The sequence below is a fragment of the Triticum dicoccoides genome, chromosome 6B (assembly GCF_002162155.2).
Source record: "Triticum dicoccoides isolate Atlit2015 ecotype Zavitan chromosome 6B, WEW_v2.0, whole genome shotgun sequence".
Classification (NCBI taxonomy): Eukaryota; Viridiplantae; Streptophyta; class Magnoliopsida; order Poales; family Poaceae; genus Triticum; species Triticum dicoccoides.
In genome coordinates this window covers 29,815,626-29,834,690 of record NC_041391.1, presented here as the reverse complement: position 1 = coordinate 29,834,690, position 19,065 = coordinate 29,815,626, and the positions used below count along the sequence as shown (strand labels likewise).

The following is a 19,065-nucleotide window of genomic DNA, read 5'->3' as shown; positions in this document are numbered from 1 at the left end:
CCGTTATATCCATGGGAGGATTTTGACCCCCATCACCGCTTCTTAGCGGGTAAGTGCCCACGGATACCCGCCCCCACGGGGAAAATTGCCATTTTGACTCGTGTCATAGTCTACTCCAGCGGCTGCACAAGACCTATATCCCGACACTCTCTCTCGGCTCCATCCGTCCTCGTCGGTTGCGGATCTGGCTGCCTCTAGGTCGGCAGATCGTGGTGGGCTGTAGGCGTGATCCGTGGTGGAGGAAGGCTTGGTATGGGCAAAACCCCTGGTCAACCTCCCGTCGACCTTGACGTCGACGGTAGCTTCTGCTCCGTTCTCCCTCTTGAGGGAGTGGTTGATTCCCCTCCTTCCCCCACCTACTCCTCCCCAAATACCGGGTGGAAACCCTAGCTGCGTGTGGTCGAGCGATAGGGGTGCTCCAGCATCGTGATCTTCTTAAAGACGCTGCCTTTGGATGGGTGGTGTGGATGTTCTTCGAGTCATCAACATCGGTGGCGGTTGTGTGTTTTCTGTTGGGCGTCGCTAGAAGTGGGTGTGAGGTCGCCTTCACACTTCCACTATTAATATAAAATTTAAAATAGAAAACATAAAAATAATTCCCATGCGGTTTCTAATAATATATACTATTTGATTTAGATATGTAGATATTTTTTCCCTTTGGTGGTGATCGCCCAGAGCGATGCATCTCCTATTGAATTTGCCAAGTTTACAAAGTTATTTCTGCATCCAACATCCAGTGTTTCCATAACATTGATGGTTCAAACTCCATCTGCGTCGAGGCTGCATGAGGTTGTCTATGGTGTCAACCCCTCCATCTCCATACGCTCCCTCGGGCTCATCTTTGACATGACTGATGCAAGTGGTAATGAGGGCCGCAGGCTTGGGCTTCATGATCCTGACGCGGACACTCCCCATTGTACTCGTCAATTCGTGCACTTTCCCCAGTGGGGCTCCATTCTTGTCCCTCCCAGCACCAATGCCATCGAGGACTACTACATCGTCCAGTGGACGAAGGAGGGGAAGGGCAGGGCCTCCACATGTCGGGCCTGAACAACATCTCTAAGTGTGGCAGATGCAATGCCATCCTCGCCGTATCCGTGAAACCACCTAGCAACACGCCAAAGGAAATGTAAGTTGTCAAACTTTTACCTCGAAAGAGGCGGGGCACCCCCATTTGGTTGGTGTGGTTTCCTACACCAAGTGGCTTTTGGGGCGCTTACCCAAACTCCCCATAATAACCGGTGCTTATATCATGTTAGTATGAGAAAAGTAATACTCCCTCTGTTTCTAAATATAAGTCCTTTTAGATATTTCAATAAGGACTACATACGGATGTATATAGACGTATTTTAGAGTCTAGATTCATCGGTTTTGCTCCACATGTAGTTCATATTAGAATCTCTAAAAAGACTTATATTTAGGAACAGAGGGAGTATAATAGTTTGCTTATCCAAACCAACATTATCGGAGGCCTTAATCTATAACACAGGCTTGTAATAGCTAGCTCTCGAATATGTTTCTTAATTAGCAGGCAGATTACACAGTGATTATTAGAGAAACACGAAGATTAAACATGGAGATTTTGTATACTTATTCTAGCTAGCGTATTTCTTCCACACCAAACTACAGAACCATTCAAAGATTGACTCTAGCAGTCAAACGCATGACTTCATTAGTCTCTATGTTCTACATACAAACGCACGGCGGTACGCTGCGGTTGCTATGCATGAACGCGCACGGAGCACCATAATATTCTTGGGCCCTGGACTCTCGGTAGCGACAGGAGTGCATTTTCTCTAAGAAAAGTCAGTAAAGCTGGTGTGTTCTTGAGAGAAAATGTCAAGTTCTCCTAAAGCACAGGAGAACACAACAGAGTCGGTGACCAGAACTTATACTTTTAGACAATTCAGCACGCCAAGAGTTTGACATGCGAGAGTACGGATCGACGCGGTGGTTGATACGGACATGGCTGCATCAAAACTTCTACTCTTAAATTCTCCTTCTTATTGTGTTTTTAAATCTTCTTTGGCTGGTTAACGTTGTGAAAACGATTATCGTGCCGGTTGTTTTCGGACCTCCATTACATGTGTCAATTGAATCACAACTGAATTGAATTGACCAAAAGGGAACTTTCAGCTCGCTAAGTGACATCAGCCGTATCTGCTGGCCTCACGTAGAAAGCAAGGTGTGGTGAAAGGGAGGCTTTGTGCAGAAATAGAGGACAGATATATCTTAGCTAATACGTAAATGCGTGTAGTTAAATAATTGAAGTTTGCCTTTCAAAGTCTCTCTCTCAACGTACGTCGTGACCACACGAAGAGATGCGTCTCACACTGAATACATTGAATAAGTCAGGGATGCAAAATTATGTATAATTAGATGATACCCCACGCATTGCTGCATGAATTAGTTGCAATATTTTAATGAGATTTGATCGTATACAACATTAGTAGTTGGATTGATAATATGAGAATCGAAACCAAGCATATATGTGATTCATTGCATTTTATTATCATATAGTAGTACAATATAATGAATATAATTATATAAGTAGCACAACAGAATGAAAATGTTAGGCTTTTTTCCACGTGCGTTTATGGTGGGTCTTTTTCATGCACAATTGTATGTTGAGGTGGCATATTTACATGTTGTTTAGAGATAGATTAGTGGAGATTTTGTTTCATCTATTTCTATTATCTATTATCTAATCACCATGCAAAGCATCATAGCTCTCAATTTCATCATTTTAAATATGAAGTTGCTTACCACGCATACCATGTGGTTAGATTAGTGGAGATTACCTATTTAACTATGTAGGTACGATAATATGGTATCTACCTATGTGATTGAGATTGTTGAGTGCACTGAACGATTACTTCTCACTCCATAGATAACTCCATGTCGTGTATTAATTGTATGCTACTCCACTACGTGTCACTTTAGCTTCTCCAAACCCCTGTGAGCAAGATACATATCACAAGCTACTCCTCTTGCACGTGCAACTAGAGTACGGTAGCTAGCGACTGGTGAAAGGTCCATTGCATTTTAGTCATATAGACGGTGAATGCGAAGAATATTAGAGATACGGTTGGTCAAAACAATCGTTGTGAGGTGTCTACCAACAGATATGTTATATTATGAAGTGTAGAGTGATATAAGTCATAGACTTTAGGGACCACTAGTCGTCAACCCGTGCAACAACACGGGCTAGTTATGTTGATAGAAGTTATGTAGTATTTTTCTAAAAAAATATTTTTAATATAGGAAAAATAACTAATTATAAATTCATGTACTTTGTATTAAGCTCTTTAATGATTATTTATTCAAAACATTAAACATTTTCTTTTAACCATAAACTCACACAACAATTTACATTATCTAAAAGATTTATAGTGTTATTTTGCTCCACCAAATATTGTGATTTTTTTTACATATGTCGAATGGTCATGCCGAAACAACAATGTGGAAAATTGCTTATAACCTTAAGAAGATCTTCCTATTTGGTAACTCTTCCAACTATAGTTAATATAATTGTGTTTAAATCGAATAAAATCATACAATCAGTTATGCTGCAGTGACCAAACTAAAAATGTTGGAACTTGTAATATTTAGATGTTTACAAACAGCTACACAGAAAACTGCACCCTACTTTCCAAAATATAGGGCGCTATTATTGAACGATAGAGAGAGAAGATGGTGTATACATAAACATGTCATTCTACCAAACTACTAACTAAACATGAGCCCATGTGCTAATACCATCTATGCTAGGTTCAGAACCACATGATTTATTCGCCCATACTCGTTCTACAGTATCCAAGTGTCATTGCTGAAAGGGCGTTCATAGTGAACATCACAAACATGATGAGTCTCTCTAATTCTCATCCAAATTAGTAGACTTGACTATACTCTTGCACCTCTGGTAGTTGTATGTAACGAAATACAAAAAGAATTAACTCCAGAAAACTTGAATAGTACAAAAAGAATTAGGCCTTACTGTTATCAAAATCTTTACTACAAAATACAAATTCAGCAAAACTTTTAGTACCATACCTCCCCTAATCCCAGAGAGAAACTATTTGTATAATCCCAAAGATCGAATGGAAGTACTATCAAACGCAAAAAAAAAAAAACCAAAGATCAAATGGAAGCACTATCAAATATTGAACTTGTTATGCAAATCAGACACATGACAGTGGATACGTACTGGTGTCATGATATTCTCACCACTTTACAAACTATAAATAAAACAGGATTATATAGCTGCAAGAAAGAGAAATAGAGTAGGCGAAGGTTAATATAATTATTTTTCTGAATGACATCTAAGATGTGTTAAAATCTAAATGTAATTTTAGAAATATTTATTCTCATACACTCACATCCAAACGTTTATATCCTTTCGTATGAGAAGAACAAACAAACATCATGGAGTAAAGGTACACCCGGCCTTGCGTTCTAAACAGAGAAATAACATTGTAATGTAAACAAACTAAGGTGTATACCAACGTGCAACTCCTCCCAAGGGAAAACGTAGCAACGACTTATATTGACTGGCTGATATGTTCTCTAGTTTAGATTCTTTCTAGGAATAAAATGGTCGTTTGCCAACCAACTTATTGAACAATAATTACATGATATGGATAATACAAAAAATGGTAGTTTAGTACTTAACAGCTAGGCTGAATATATTTACATTGATCTGGTGTCGGAACATATTTTGTACGACAAAAGTTGTAACAACACACGTACATTAGGCTAAAAAGGTTTCTTCATGAGCAAATATACCTCACTTTGATCAAAGGAAATGCATCTTTTTGAGTAAAAGAATTAGGATGACTTGGGACATTCTAGAACAACTGATTATAAAATGGATTAGACCATGGACTCCTCTAAAAGAAGATAACATGAACTTGAGAACCACCCAGTCCTTCAAGAGATGGCCACATGAGGCACGTACATGTGCTGAGTCCAAGATTGTTCTCATGGAGTTCGTTACAAATAGATGGGAAAATTGAGTGCTAATGACCGGAGAGCAAAAGGTCATTGCATAAAAATATACATGATCACAACAAAAGTTGGAATTAGTATCATCTAAGCTAGAATTTTCTAGTTCAACTCAATTCCATTTGTTCTTGAGGTTAGTTTTTAGAAGAACTATTTTCGTAGTTCTAAGCTACATTGCCATTTGTATGTGGTAACAGATTTTAGGAAGCAAACAATTGTATTTTACTCTGGAGAAGCTAAACAAATATTAACTAAGCTATCCACATAATTCTCCTAGAACATGTACTACTTGGCAACATAGGCAGACTGCACCAGGATACCTTGCTGTTTATGCATCGGGAAGATAGGATTTATTTTAACATTCATGACGTTGCACTGCTATATCTTTGAATTATGCGCCGTTGTCCCGTACTGCACCTTTTCATGAATACAACGACCAATTAACAGACATACAGAAGATCAATACAAATATCAACCTTGTTTAATATCCCGAAGAAAATATCATGTGATCCTTATTCCGTAAACTACACTTGTGCTAGCAACATCTCCAAGATATGAGCAGCTGCCTAATTGACTACAGATAAATAGAACAAATCGGGTTAGCAACAATCTGTGGCAACAACATTTAACATTTGAAAAATGGCATTAGTCGACTCGAACCATACGGAGGCGCTCACCTGAGATCGCGGAGAGTGACGTCAGAGTTGAGTTGGGCACATGACCAACAGCAAGATGGGGGGATTATGTGTTCTCTTACCCAGGGAGACACATGTTGCTTCTCTACCTTGCGCCAACATAACATGAACCAATCCGGTGCAGGTCAGAGGGTAGAACTCTGATGTCAACTACACAACCTTCTTATTGTAGACGTTGTTGGGCCTGCAAGTGCACAGGTTTGTAGGACAGTAGCAAATTTCTCTCAAGTGGATGACCTAAGGTTTATCAATCCGTAGGAGGCGTAGGATGAAGATGGTCTCTCTCAAACAACCCTGCAACCAAATAACAAAGAGTCACTTGTGTCCCCAACACACCCAATACAATGGTAAATTGTATAGGTGCACTAGTTCGGCGAAGAGATGGTGATACAAGTGCAATATGGATGGTAAATAAAGGTATTTGTAATCTGAAATAATAAAAACAGCAAGGTAGCGAGCGATAAAAGTGAGCGTAAATGGTATTGCAATGATAGGAAACAAGGCCTAGGGTTCATACTTTCACTAGTGCAAGTTCTCTCAACAATAATAACATAGATAGATCATATAACAAGCCCTCAACATGCAACAAAGAGTCACTCCAAAGCCACTAATAGCGGAGAACAAACGTAGAGATTATGGTAGGGTACGAAACCACCTCAAAATTATTATTTCGGATCGATCTATAAAAGAGTTCGTACTAGAATAACACCTTTAAGACACAAATCAACCAAAACCCTAATGTCACCTAGATACTCCATTGTCACCTCAAGTATCCGTGGGCATGATTATACGATATGCATCACACAATCTTAGATTCATCCAACCAACATAAAAGTACTTCAAATAGTGCCCCAAAGCTACTACCGGAGAGTCAAGAACGTGTGCCAAACCCTATACATAGGTTCCCAATGTCACGAAACCTACAAGTTGATCACCAAGACATACATCAAGTGTTCTCATAAAAGACTCAATCCGATAAGATAACTTCAAAGGGGAAACTCAATTCATCACAAGGGAGTAGAGGGGGAGAAACATCATAAGATCCAACTACAATAGCAAAGCTCGGGATACATCAAGATCGTGCCATAGAGGGAACACGAGAGAGAGAGAGAGAGAGAGAGAGAGAGAGAGAGAGAGAGAGAGATCAAACACATAGCTACTGGTACATACCCTCAGCCCCGAGGGTGAACTACTCCCTCCTCGTCATGGATAGCGCCGGGATGATGAAGATGACCACCGGTGATGGGATCCCCCCTCCGGCAGGGTGCCGGGAAGGGCTCCCGAGAGGTTTTTGGTGGCTACAGAGGCTTGCGGCGGTGGAACTCCCGATCTATATTCTGTTCTGGAAGTTTTAGGGTACGTAGGTATATATGGGTGCAAGGGGTACGTCGGTGGACCTCCGGGGTGCTCACGAGGCAGGGGGCGCGCCCTAGGGGGGTGGGCGCGCCCCCCACCCTCGTGGGCAGCCCGGGACTCCCCTGACGTGCACTCCAAGTCTATCAGGTTGCTTTCCTTCCAAATATAACTTCTCCAGTTGATTTCGTTCCGTTTTGACTCTGTCTGATATTCCTTTTCCTCGAAACACTAAAATAGGCATAAAACAGCAAATCTGGGCTAGGCCTCCGGTTAATAGGTTAGTCCCAAAAATAATATAAAAGTGGATAATAAAGCCCAATATTACCTAAAACAGTAGATAAAGTAGCATGGAGTAATCAAAAATTATAGATACGTTGGAGACGTATCAAGCATCCCCAAGCTTAATTCCTGCTCGTCCTCGAGTAGGTAAATGATAAAAAGAGAATTTTTGGTGCGGAGTGATACTTTGGCATAATTTCAATGTAAATCTTCTTAATCATGGTATGAATATTCAGATCCGAAAGATTCAAAACAAAAGTTCATATTGACATAAAAGTGATAATACTTCAAGCATACAAATCAAAGCAATCATGTCTTCTCAAAATAGCTTGGCCAAAAGAAAGTTATCCCTACAAAATCATATAGTCTAGCTAAGCTCTATCTTCATCACACAAAGTATTTAATCATGCACAACCCCGATGACGAGCCAAGCAATTGTTTCATACTTTAATAATCTCAAACCTTTTCAACTTTCACGCAATACATGAGCGTGAGCCATGGACATAGCACTATAGGTGGAATAGAATGGTGGTTGTGGAGAAGACAAAAAAGAGAAGATAGTCTCACATCAACTAGGCGTATCAACGGGTTATGGAGATGCCCATTAATAGATATCAATGTGAGTGAGTAGGGATTGCCATGCAACGGATGCACTAGAGCTATAAGTATATGAAAGCTCAACAAAAGAAACTAAGGTACTTTTGGCTTTGTCTTTTGGCTTATTTAGAGACAAAAGCCAAAGCCAAAGCTGAAAGCACATAAATAGGTACTTTTTGGCTTATAAGCCAAAGTGAAGACACCAAGTAAAAGCCCAACCAAACACCCTCTTAAGCCTGCCAGTAAAATCACCCCTATGTATATATATATATATGGATGCATTAGATGCATCTACACATGGACATGTTTGCTTATGCTTATACGTCCTTTAGTACCATGCAAAGAAAAGGCAGTGGCATATCATTGTGCTCTATACTCAAAGTTAGTAAAAATCATCTAAAATGCTTTCAAAAAAATGTTGTGGATAACCATCTTTTGTACTCCCTCCGTCCGGAAATACTTGTCGGAGGAATGGATGTATCTAGATGTATTTTAGTTCTAGATACATCTATTTTTATGCATTTCTCCGACAAGTATTTCCGGACGGAGGGAGTACGTTGTTAACAATGACCAAAATATGAACTTTTTATAAAAGGCAGATTACTAAGCATTGGATGAAACTACTATGTGGTCTAGTGGGTGATATTAGGACAATTTCGGCTGATCCTCTACATGGAAAAAGGAAGTATGTTTATTACTACAAAAATTGTAAGAAATAATCTATAATAATGTAAAAAAAATCATGGTTTCCATATATTGTGCTTGCTATAAAAATGGTAGGCATAGTTAATAACTTATAAACAAGAAAGAAATAAAAACATAACAAAAATTGGAGCAAATTATTTTTGTAGTACAAAATGGAGCTTCATTAAAATGATCCCAGTAAATAATAAAATAACATGTTTATGTCTCACTAATTCCAGTTCATTTGAGCCTACAACACTCCATCAAAACATTTTACAACCACTTGTTTTATCCACTATCATGCCTGTATGCGGAGTTCATTGTTGGCTACCATTTCCTAAACTTAAAAATACTAATCTTATTTTGGTGCTGAACATGCACTGACCACTAACTATTGTTTGTTGCGTGACATTTTTCTAATAATAAAGCAAATTAATACGGTGTACTCTCCTATATGTGCATGAGCATGATACCTGCATGATGAAATGGCCCGTAACAACATACAAAAATATACAATGTATTTTCCTCATTTTTTTAATACATAATATGCCTACATGATTCGAAAAAACATAGTTCATAAAATAATAAACATTACTATGATACCAAACTGGAATGTAGATGGGAAATTTAAAACAGAGTCATGCGAAAGAGGAACCCATTTCCCGCGGAAGGAAGAAGATGGCAGGCTAGCCCACTCAACGATTGCATGAGCCCAAACAACGAATTCGGCCCAGCAAAAAAGCGAACATTAACTGTACGGGCACGGCCTGTTACGGCAGGCAAGCAAGCAGACGAGACGCAGCTGCAACCTACCCAAAATCCCTCCGCCGCCGCCGCCGCCACCGCCTCCGCCACCGCCATCGCTGCCGGCGCCATGCTCCGCCTCCGGAGCTGCATCGTCTCCCATCTCCTCTCAACTCCTGCCGCCTTCCGCGTCACTTCGCCCCACCGCCTCCTCTCCGCCGCCGCGGCCCCCATTTCCCCGAGCCAAAGCCAACGCTTCGCCGTGGAGGAGTACCTCGTCGACGCCTGCGGCCTCACCCGAGCCCAGGCGCTCAAGGCCTCCACGAAGCTCTCCCACCTCAAGTCGCCCGCCAACCCCGACGCCGTGCTCGCCTTCCTCGCCGGCCTCGGCCTCTCCGGCGCCGACATCGCCGCCGCCGTCGCCAAGGACCCGCGGCTGCTCTGCGCGCGCGTGGACCGGACCCTGGCCTCCAACGTCGTCGGGCTCACCGGCCTCGGCCTGTCCGGCTCCGACGTCGCGCTCCTCGCCACCATCGCCGGCGAGCCCTTCCGGTTCAAGTCCGTCGTCCCCAAGCTGCAGTACTACCTGCCCCTCTTCGGCTCCTCCGAGAACTTCCTCCGGGCCCTCAGGAAGAGCTCCCACCTGCTCACATCCAACCGCGACAGGATCGTCGAGCCCAACGTCGCGCTCCTGCGGGAGTGCGGGCTAGCTGCTTGCGATATTGCCAAGCTGTGTATGGTCGTGCCAAGGATCCTCACCGCGAATCCAGAGCTTGTCCGGGAGATGGTGGCATGCGCCGAAGCTCTAGGCGTGCCCCGCGGCTCTGGGATGTTTAGGCAAGCGCTGCAGGCCGTCTCGTTCAAAAGCGAGGAGAAGATCGCCGCCAAGGCGAAGTTCTTGAAGAAGATATTCAAGTGGTCTGATGCCGAAGTGAGCCATGCTGTGTGTAAGGCTCCGATTGTGCTGAGGAAGTCAAACAGCTCGCTGCAGCAAAGGTCCGAGTTCTTCCTGTCCGAGATGGGGCTGGAACCGGCGTACATTGCTCATCGCCCGGCATTGCTCTCTTACAGCATGGAGGGCCGACTCAGGCCCAGGTACTATGTTATCAAGTTCCTTAAGGCAAATGGATTGCTAGGTCAGTACCGGGACTACTATAATATAGTCATGCTGAGCGACAAAGTATTTATGGAGAGGTTCATACGTCCTCACAAGAAGGCTGCACCACGCCTTGCTAAAGACTATGCAACTGCTTGCAAAGGGGAAGTGCCAGCTAATTTCAGATTTACATGAACCAAGAAGAGGCTATGGAAATTTGTAACATGTGTATGGCGCAACAAAGTTTTCACTCTGCATTGTATGCTGGTAACTCTTGTCCCAGTATTCATTGCCTAACTTGATGTTGGCTATATTTGATAGTATAATATCCATGACATGCCAGTTTCGTCATTGCTAATTCTTGATGTAACTGACAACTTGATTCCTGAACCCCGATATGATGTTCTTGTTATTCCTTAGAGTTGATTTTTGAAAATGAGAAGTCTCATATGTTTGTGTTTCTAACTAATGTTGGGGATCATGGAAATCGGATGTGTGCGTGGACCAACTTTTGGATCAAACCAGGACCCAGAAAACCAGACATAACAGAAGAGCCCTTTGTCGTTTTCCACTAAAAATATCAGCGTGATCTGCTTCCATGGCAACATTTATTTAGAATGTCCTGTTTTGGTTTCATTGTATTTTCTGTCCCATCATATTTCAGGTAGTACTAAGCTTGCAGTTCAATGTTCAGTATTTAGATTATGCTTAGAAATACTTCGTCAGTTAGTACTAACTACCAAGTTTGCAGTTCAATGTTCAATATTTTGATTATGCTTAGAAATATATTTCTAATGGACGTCTTTTTTCTTAACCTTTTGTTTTCTTTCCCCTTATTGTTCTAAAGATTCATCATCTTTTTTTCTAAATATCATAGTTGACCTTTCTTTAGTTTGGAAGCTTTCAAATTTGAAAACGTAACCTAGGTGGGACTAATCCATGATCTACAAATGAATTAGTTTTATCATTTACATAGTTCATTAATCTTCAAAACAAACCAATGGAGGTGCCATGAATAACAAGGAAATCCAATGAAATTTGAACTAACATTTGTTATTGGGAACATATGAAGAAGAAAAGGATACAAAGTTGTTCCGCTACAACCTACAGCTTGCATGGAGCCAGATGTCTTTTCTTCATATCTATCTACTATTCAGTGATTGCATATGTAACACCGTTGTTCACAAAACCAGATACATATGTTTCGGCAGCAAAAGTAGCCAGTATGAAATCGTTGGTTTAGTATCTATTTCGCAATGCCACAAAATTCAGCCCAATTTGTTGCTTTGACATGACACTAAGACCTTCGACCCGTTATCCATCCTGACATAAAAAGTGGCAAATTATATTGTTTAGCAATTAGCAATGTCTTCCAACTGAACTAGTCGCACGACTAGTCCATGTGTCAGCTTTTAATCATTGGTGTTTAGTGATGTAAGTATGTGTTCTGATTGTGCTTAATGAGCAACAGGGGTAACTATCCTAGCTACTGTTACCATGCAGTTATATGCAAACATTTTGCTTGTTAAATCACATGACAGATTACGACCATATCAATCTGAAAAGGAAGAGAAAAATGAGAAATAGTATCTATCTATTCAGTTAAAACAAAATATTAATTCATCGCGGTGACTCCAACTCGCTTTCTCAGCCGTTGGATGAAGTGTGCCACTGCCCTGTTGCCTCAGCATAGCTTCAGCAGATTTGGGTTGCTGCTGTTAGTTTTTTTTATTGCTCAGTGACTTGAACCGAGGTAAGTTTAACTTTCTTTTCCTGAACTTCATGATCGATACAGAGAGCTTAAGGGGCGCGAGAGGAAAAAAAAAGGAATACTTAGGCAAGATGTACGTGCTTGTGTTGATCAGTGCTTTTATATTTATATGGATGAGTTTGTAGGATATTAGGTTCAACTAGGATGTATTCTGAACCTGTTGCCACTAGGAAAAATTCACTCTACTGTTCGGATTCATAAAATTTCCTTAAAAGGGTTTTTATATAATCACAATTGGAGGTTGAGATAGCTTGATATTTTCACTTGGATTAGACTTACGTTTACTAAAACATATCCTATGTTCCTACTGCATGTTCGGCATATATGGTTTGTCAGTCTGGTCGAGCATATTAATGTATCAGCCAGACTGTAGGAAGAACATGATTCTTCCACCCAGAGACTGGGTGGTTGTTTCAGAGCACTGCAGCTATTTTCTCCCTTTCAAAAGAAAACAGTACCCACATCACATATAGATACAGTTACTTTTCTGTAATGCTCACGAAACAGGAGACGTTATTCCAGTTGATTACGTAAAATACAATCGTTTATGCGAGTGGATTGGGAACCATGGCCGTTTGGCTGTTGGTAGGAGGATATTCTTTAAGCCGCGTCGCACTATATATAAGTGGATCATATGTAATAGAACCCAAACATGGCCAAGTGTATAATTCTTGTGTGAGTAGATCATATCATGCCAAATCAGCCTATAACGACAGGAGTAACAGCGGGGCGGTTTTTGTGCGGCGGGTTTCTTACTTTTGTCCTGCTTCTTTGTGGTTCAATCGGTTTTCGTTGAATTTGTGCGCACATCTTTTAACTATCCAAACCAAAAGCAGGAACTTCTGATCCCCATATGTGATGCTTGTGTGTTCATCATCTACTGGGCAGGTCTACACAAGCAAGAGGATGCGTAGAGGGTGGTGGCTAGCGCGGGCACGTTGCTCACCGAAGAAAATAATGATCTTCAAAGATGCCGATCCTACAAATTTGAGGCCTGGAGGTTTGTTGCATTGCGGTTTCTCAAATTTCGCTTGTTTGGTTGTGTTGTCAAAAGTCGCTGGCTTTTGCATTGCGATCGAGCATGGTGTTGGATTTGTAACCAGCAGCCATTTACTTAGTATTATTGTTCATTTCATTTTGTTCTCATGTAAGAACGTCAGTTAGCCCCTTTGGGCAACACCTCTGCCCGTTAAGCAACAATAGTGGAGCTCGACAGCTTGTAGCGAGTGTATGGCCAAAATGTCAACCGGTCACAGTGCATGAACATTTAGCACATCTAATTTTTAGATTTTATACTTCATCCTATCTGGTAGGACTAGGGTTCCTACCAGGCCTCGGGCGTAGGTTGTATGGACAGGGAGGAGGGGGACGGAGGCTGGAGCGGGCGCGCCGGCGGTCGGGCGCTGTCGCGGCTAGGGTTGGGAGAGGCGGCTAGGGTTCCGGCTCCTTGGGGAGCCGGGCAACAGAAGATTATAATATCTTTATTGCTTGATCTCAAACGGTGTCTTACAACTAGTATTTATAACTTTAGCCTAAGATAACTTGCCTAAGATAACTTGCGGGACAAGCCCCTAATACTAATGCCCGGTGGGCCTCTTCCTGGTATAGACCTGTCCGGTCATAACATCTCTCCCCGCCTGCGCAAACAGCTCGTCCTCGAGCTGAAAGTCTGGATAGTGTTGGCGGAATTCGTCACGCTGCTCCCAAGTAGCCTCCTCCTCCGGAAGGCCCGCCCACTGAATGAGGACGAACCAGACGCCACGACGGAGCTGCGCCTGCAACACCTTGCTGGCTCGGGAAGAATGCGACTATCGGCGATTGGAGGAAGCGCCGGAGGAGCCGCCGGTGGCTCGCCACGGAAAGGCTTGAGCAGCCCAACATGGAAGACGTCGTGGATGCGAGCGCGGGCCGGAAGCTAAAGACGATAGGCCACCTTCCCAATGCGCTCCAAGATAGGGAAGGGCCCGGCGTAGCGAGGGCCGAGCTTGCGCTTCGCACGCGGATCGAGTGACTGCGTAGAGCGGTGGAGAAGACGTAGCCACACCCAATCACCCACCGCAAACTCCGCCTCGCGATGATGATCGTCGTAGTAGTGCTTGGCCAGCTGTTGTGCCTGAAGGAGACGTTGACGAACCTCAGCAAGCATCTCGTCACGACTGCGGATAAGGTCACTTGCAACCTCCGTCCGAGCCGTCTCCGAGTCCACCGGAAGTATAGGCGGGGGTGGGCGACCATAGACCACCTCAAACGGCGTCGCGCGCAGGGCGGAGTGATAAGAGGTGTTGTAGCAGTACTTCGCCCAAGAGAGCCAATCGACCCAAGCGCGAGGCCGATCACCTGTCACACAACGCAAATACATGGCAATGACGTTGTTAACCACCTCAGGCTGACCATCTGTCTGAGGATGAAACGCCGTACTTAGGCGAAGCTGGACACCCGCCATCCTGAGAAGGTCGCGCCAGACATGGCCCGTGAACACTGGGTCCCGATCACTGACGATCGAAGCAGGGAACCCGTGGAGACGGACGATGCCGTCGAAGAAGGCCCTGGCCACTGACGCCGCCGTGTATGGATGGCCGAGCGCGATGAAGTGGGCGTACTTGGAGAAGCGGTCGACCACTGTGAGAATGACCGACTTGCCGCCCACCTTGGGAAGGCCCTCGATGAAGTCCATGGATATATCCGTCCAAACCTGAGACGACACCTCCAAAGGCTAAAGTAAACCAGCCGGCCTCAGGGTCTCCGTCTTGTTGCGCTGGCAAGTCTGACAAGACCGAACCCAGTCGCGGACCAGGGCGCGATCGCCAGGGATGTAGAAGTCGGCGCGAAGACGATGGAGGGTTTTTTGCACACCCTCATGACCCGCCGAGTGGGCGAGCTGTAACACCTGGTGACGGAGATCATCATGCGCCGGAACAAAGATCCGGCGCCCATGAAGAAGCAGTCCGTCAGAGAAGCGCCAAGGCTCCTCCAGGTCGCCGGCCGTGAGCTGCTGCTGAAGAAGGACGGCATCGTCGGCCGTCGCAGTGGCGCGGCGAATGTCGGCGAAGATACTGAATGTCGGCCCGGAGCGGATGCACAGGGCCGCCTCGGTGGACTCATCGGTGGAGGGAGCGAGGTCGGAGTCGCGACGGGACAGCGCGTTGGCCACAATGTTAAGACGGCCCGGCCGATACTCGACGGAGAAGTCGAAGCCGAAGAGCTTGCTGATCCACTGGTGCTGCGGCACGGTCGATAGCCGTTGGTCCAGCAAGAACTTCAGGCTGTAGTGGTCCGTGTGAATGTGGAAGGATCGTCCCCACAAGTACGGCCGCCAATGACGAACGACCTGTACGAGGCCAATGAGCTCCCGTTCGTATGCCGCCAGCTTAAGATGGCGCGGAGCAAAGGGCCGATTGAAGAAAGCGAGGGGCCCATCGCCTTGATGAAGCACGGCGCCGAACCCGGCGCCCGAGGCGTCACAGTCCACCACAAACGGGCGGTCGAAGTCGGGCATCTGGAGGATGGGGCCTATCTAGAGGGCCCCTTTGAGGGCCTCGAACGCCGTCGTCGCCTCGTCGTCCCAGGCGAAAGCGTCGCGGCGAAGCAACTGCATGAGGGGCGCCGCGATGAGCCCGAACTCCCGGATAAATTTCCGGTAGTAGCCGGCGAGGCCGAGGAACCTGCGGAGAGCCCGCGGCGAGTGAGGCGTCGGCCATGCAGAGACGGCCGCCACCTTGTCAGCGTCCATAGCCACCCCGTCGGCCGAGATGACATGGCCGAGGTAGGCGACGGTAGGTGTCCCGAACGAGCACTTCGAGCGCTTAAGGTGGAGGTGGTGCGCCCGAAGCTCGTTGAAGACAATGGCAACGTGCTGGAGGTGCTCAGCCCAGGTGGCGCTGTAGATAAGAATGTCATCAAAGAAAACAAGCACAAACCGCCGTAAGTAGGGTCGAAGGACGTCGTTCATCAGGGCCTGGAAAGTCGCCGGGGCGTTGGCGAGGCCGAAGGGCATCACCAAGAACTCGAAGTGGCCATGGTGGGTGCGAAACGCCGTCTTGGCGATGTCGTCTGGATGCATGCGCACCTGATGATAGCCCGAGCGGAGATCGAGCTTGGTGAAGAAGCGCGCCCCATGGAGCTCATCCAAGAGCTCGTCGACCACCGGTATAGGAAACTTGTCCTTGAGCGTGAGCGCGTTCAGGGCGCGGTAGTCGATGCAGAAACGCCACGTGCCGTCCATCTTGCGGACGAGAAGCACCGGTGTGGAGAAGGGCGACGTGGAGATCCGGATGATGCCTGCCGTGAGCATAAGGGCACACTGTCGCTCCAACTCATCCTTCTGCAGCTGCGGGTAGCGGTAGGGCCGAACCGCCACGGGGGTGGAACCCGGTACAAGGTGAATATGGTGGTCGTACACCCGGGCGGGCGGAAGACCCCGAGGCTCGTCGAAGAGATCGCTGTGCTGCTGCAGAAGGGGATCCAGCAGGGGGTGCTCGGCCTCCTGGGACGCGGCGGCCAGTTGGAGGTGTGGCACGGCCGGCGCGGCGCCCCCAAGGGCGTCCCACCGGATGCGGCGGCCTAGCCGCCAGAACGTCATCGTGAGCACGTCGAAGTCCCACAGGATGGGTCCGAGGGTCCGGAGGAAGTCCACCCCGAGGATGAAGTCGAAGCAGCCGAGGTCGATCCCTGCACAGGTAATGGAGAAGGGCTCGCCACAGATGGAGATGGGAACGTCGCGGGCGAGCCCATGACACTGGAGGTGATCACCGTTTGCCACCGTGATCCGCAGGCGCTCCCTACTCGTGGTCGGCAGTGCTAGCCGACGCATGGTTGCCGCGGGTAGGAAATTATGGGTGGAGCCAGTATCCAGCAGGGCCACCAGCCGCTCGCCGTCGCGGCTAGTCGGTCGGGCGCCGTCGCGGCTAGGGTTGGGAGAGGCGGCTAGGGTTTCGGCTCCTTGGGGAGCCGAGCAACAGAAGATTATAATATCTTTATTGCTTGATCTCAAAGGGTGTCTTACAACTAGTATTTATAACTTTAGCCTAAGATACTTGCCTAATATAACTTGCCTAATATAACTTGCCTAAGATAACTTGCGGCTAGGGTTGGGAGAGGCGGCTAGGGTTCCGGCTCCTTGGGGAGCCGGGCAACAGAAGATTATAATATCTTTATTGCTTGATCTCAAACGGTGTCTTACAACTAGTATTTATAACTTTAGCCTAAGATAACTTGCCTAATATAACTTGCCTAATATAACTTGCCTAAGATAACTTGCGGGACAAGCCCCTAATACTAATGCCCGGTGGGCCTCTTCCTGGTATAGACCTGTCCGGTCATAACACTATCCATATTATTTGTCGCTCAAACATATGTATCTAGCATTGAACAGATGTGCAAAATGATCTTATATTATGGGACAGAGTGAGTACATAATAAAATATAGGTTTTGCCATGTTTATTTAAAAAATGATACTCCTATACAAGAAAAATTCAAAATTATAATAGAGTGTTGAACAAATATTCTTCCCAACAAATGTTTTGACTTGTGAAACTTGTTTTGACTTGTAGAAGTGTCCTGGGTGTAGAAGCTTCTTTCTTGACATATTTCTTAGTGTACACAAAAATGATCATTTATGTATATTCGTTTATGTTCAATAAAATTATGTATAAAATTTGTCCATGTATATCAAATATATTTTTTATTGTACTTCAAAAAAATAGTGCATCGGGAAAAGAGCAAAAAATATATTATGAAACCTATATTTTTCCAAAATAATAGAAATATTACTATTTGGAACAAAGTACCTGTTAGTGGAAAAAAATCTCCACTTTTATAAGTAGTGTCAAAGAAAAAGATCCAGCTGGTTTGAAGTCCTCACGAATGTGAATTTGATTTCTTATTGTTTCAAAAAACAGAAATCGTTTTAGGGGCTTCCCATACCGCACTCTTTAAAAAATGCAATAAAAAATATTGCACAAAAGTAAATATATAGAAAATGGACCAAAAATAGGGGAAATAATAAAATGATAACTAGGAAAGTGAAAACAAAAAAGATGGATAAACTGTTAAGTAGTTAAAGAAATACGAGAAAATAAATAAAATTGAAAAAAAACATATTGCACAAAAGTAATTACATAGAAAGATGGACCAAAATTAGGAAAATAATAAAAGGGTAACTAGGAAAGTGAAAAGAAAAGAGATGGATAAACAGTTAAGTACTTCCTCCGTTCCTAAATATAAGTCTTTGTAGAGATTCTACTATGAACTACATACGGATGTATATAGATGCATTTTAAGTGTGGATTCATTCATTTTGTTCCGTATCTAGTCCACCTAGTGGAATCTCTACAAAGACTTACATTTAGGAACGGAGGGAGTAGTTAAAGAAATAAGAGAAAATAAATAAAACTGAAAAACAAATTTATTGCACAAAAGTAAATATATAAAAAAATGGACCAAAAATAGGAAAATAATAAAATGGTAACTAGGAAAGTGAAAACAAAAAAGATGGATAAACAGTTAAATAGTTAAAGAAATATGAGAAAATAAATAAAAATGAATGAAAAACAAAACAAAAGTAGGGAAAAAGAAAACCTCATGCTAACTAAACTGGACCGAACACAATACAACAAAAGTGAATGTGGAATATCATTATTCCCATGATGAGGGAGAAATTTTTTGTCTAAACATTCGACTCACAAAAAAGCAAGACATGAGGGCCAACTGGCCAAAGCACAAAGGTAGGCCCATTAAACATCATAGTTTTTTGTTAGAACAGTGTTAACACAAAGGTAGGCCCATCAAAACCCACGGTCCAATAGAGCCCACGCACCAGACTTGCTCCTTCCTCACAGTC

The 19,065-nt window shown here is 44.4% G+C and overlaps 1 protein-coding gene across 2 annotated transcripts; it reads left to right on the top strand.

Annotated features, from left to right (window-relative positions):
• Positions 1-9,409: 9,409 nt before the first annotated feature.
• On the top strand, positions 9,410-13,364 carry LOC119326526 (transcription termination factor MTERF8, chloroplastic-like). 2 transcript variants are annotated; one of them, XM_037600162.1, is made up of 2 exons: positions 9,410-10,714; positions 13,115-13,364. In XM_037600162.1, exon 1 carries the CDS (start codon positions 9,490-9,492, stop codon positions 10,648-10,650), a length of 1,161 nt encoding a protein of 386 aa, XP_037456059.1. In that variant the 5' UTR covers positions 9,410-9,489; the 3' UTR covers positions 10,651-10,714; positions 13,115-13,364. The 2 variants fall into 2 exon arrangements, with proteins under 2 accessions (XP_037456059.1, XP_037456058.1); XM_037600161.1 differs by having other exon boundaries at positions 9,410-10,722.
• The last annotated feature ends 5,701 nt before the right edge of the window (positions 13,365-19,065 follow it).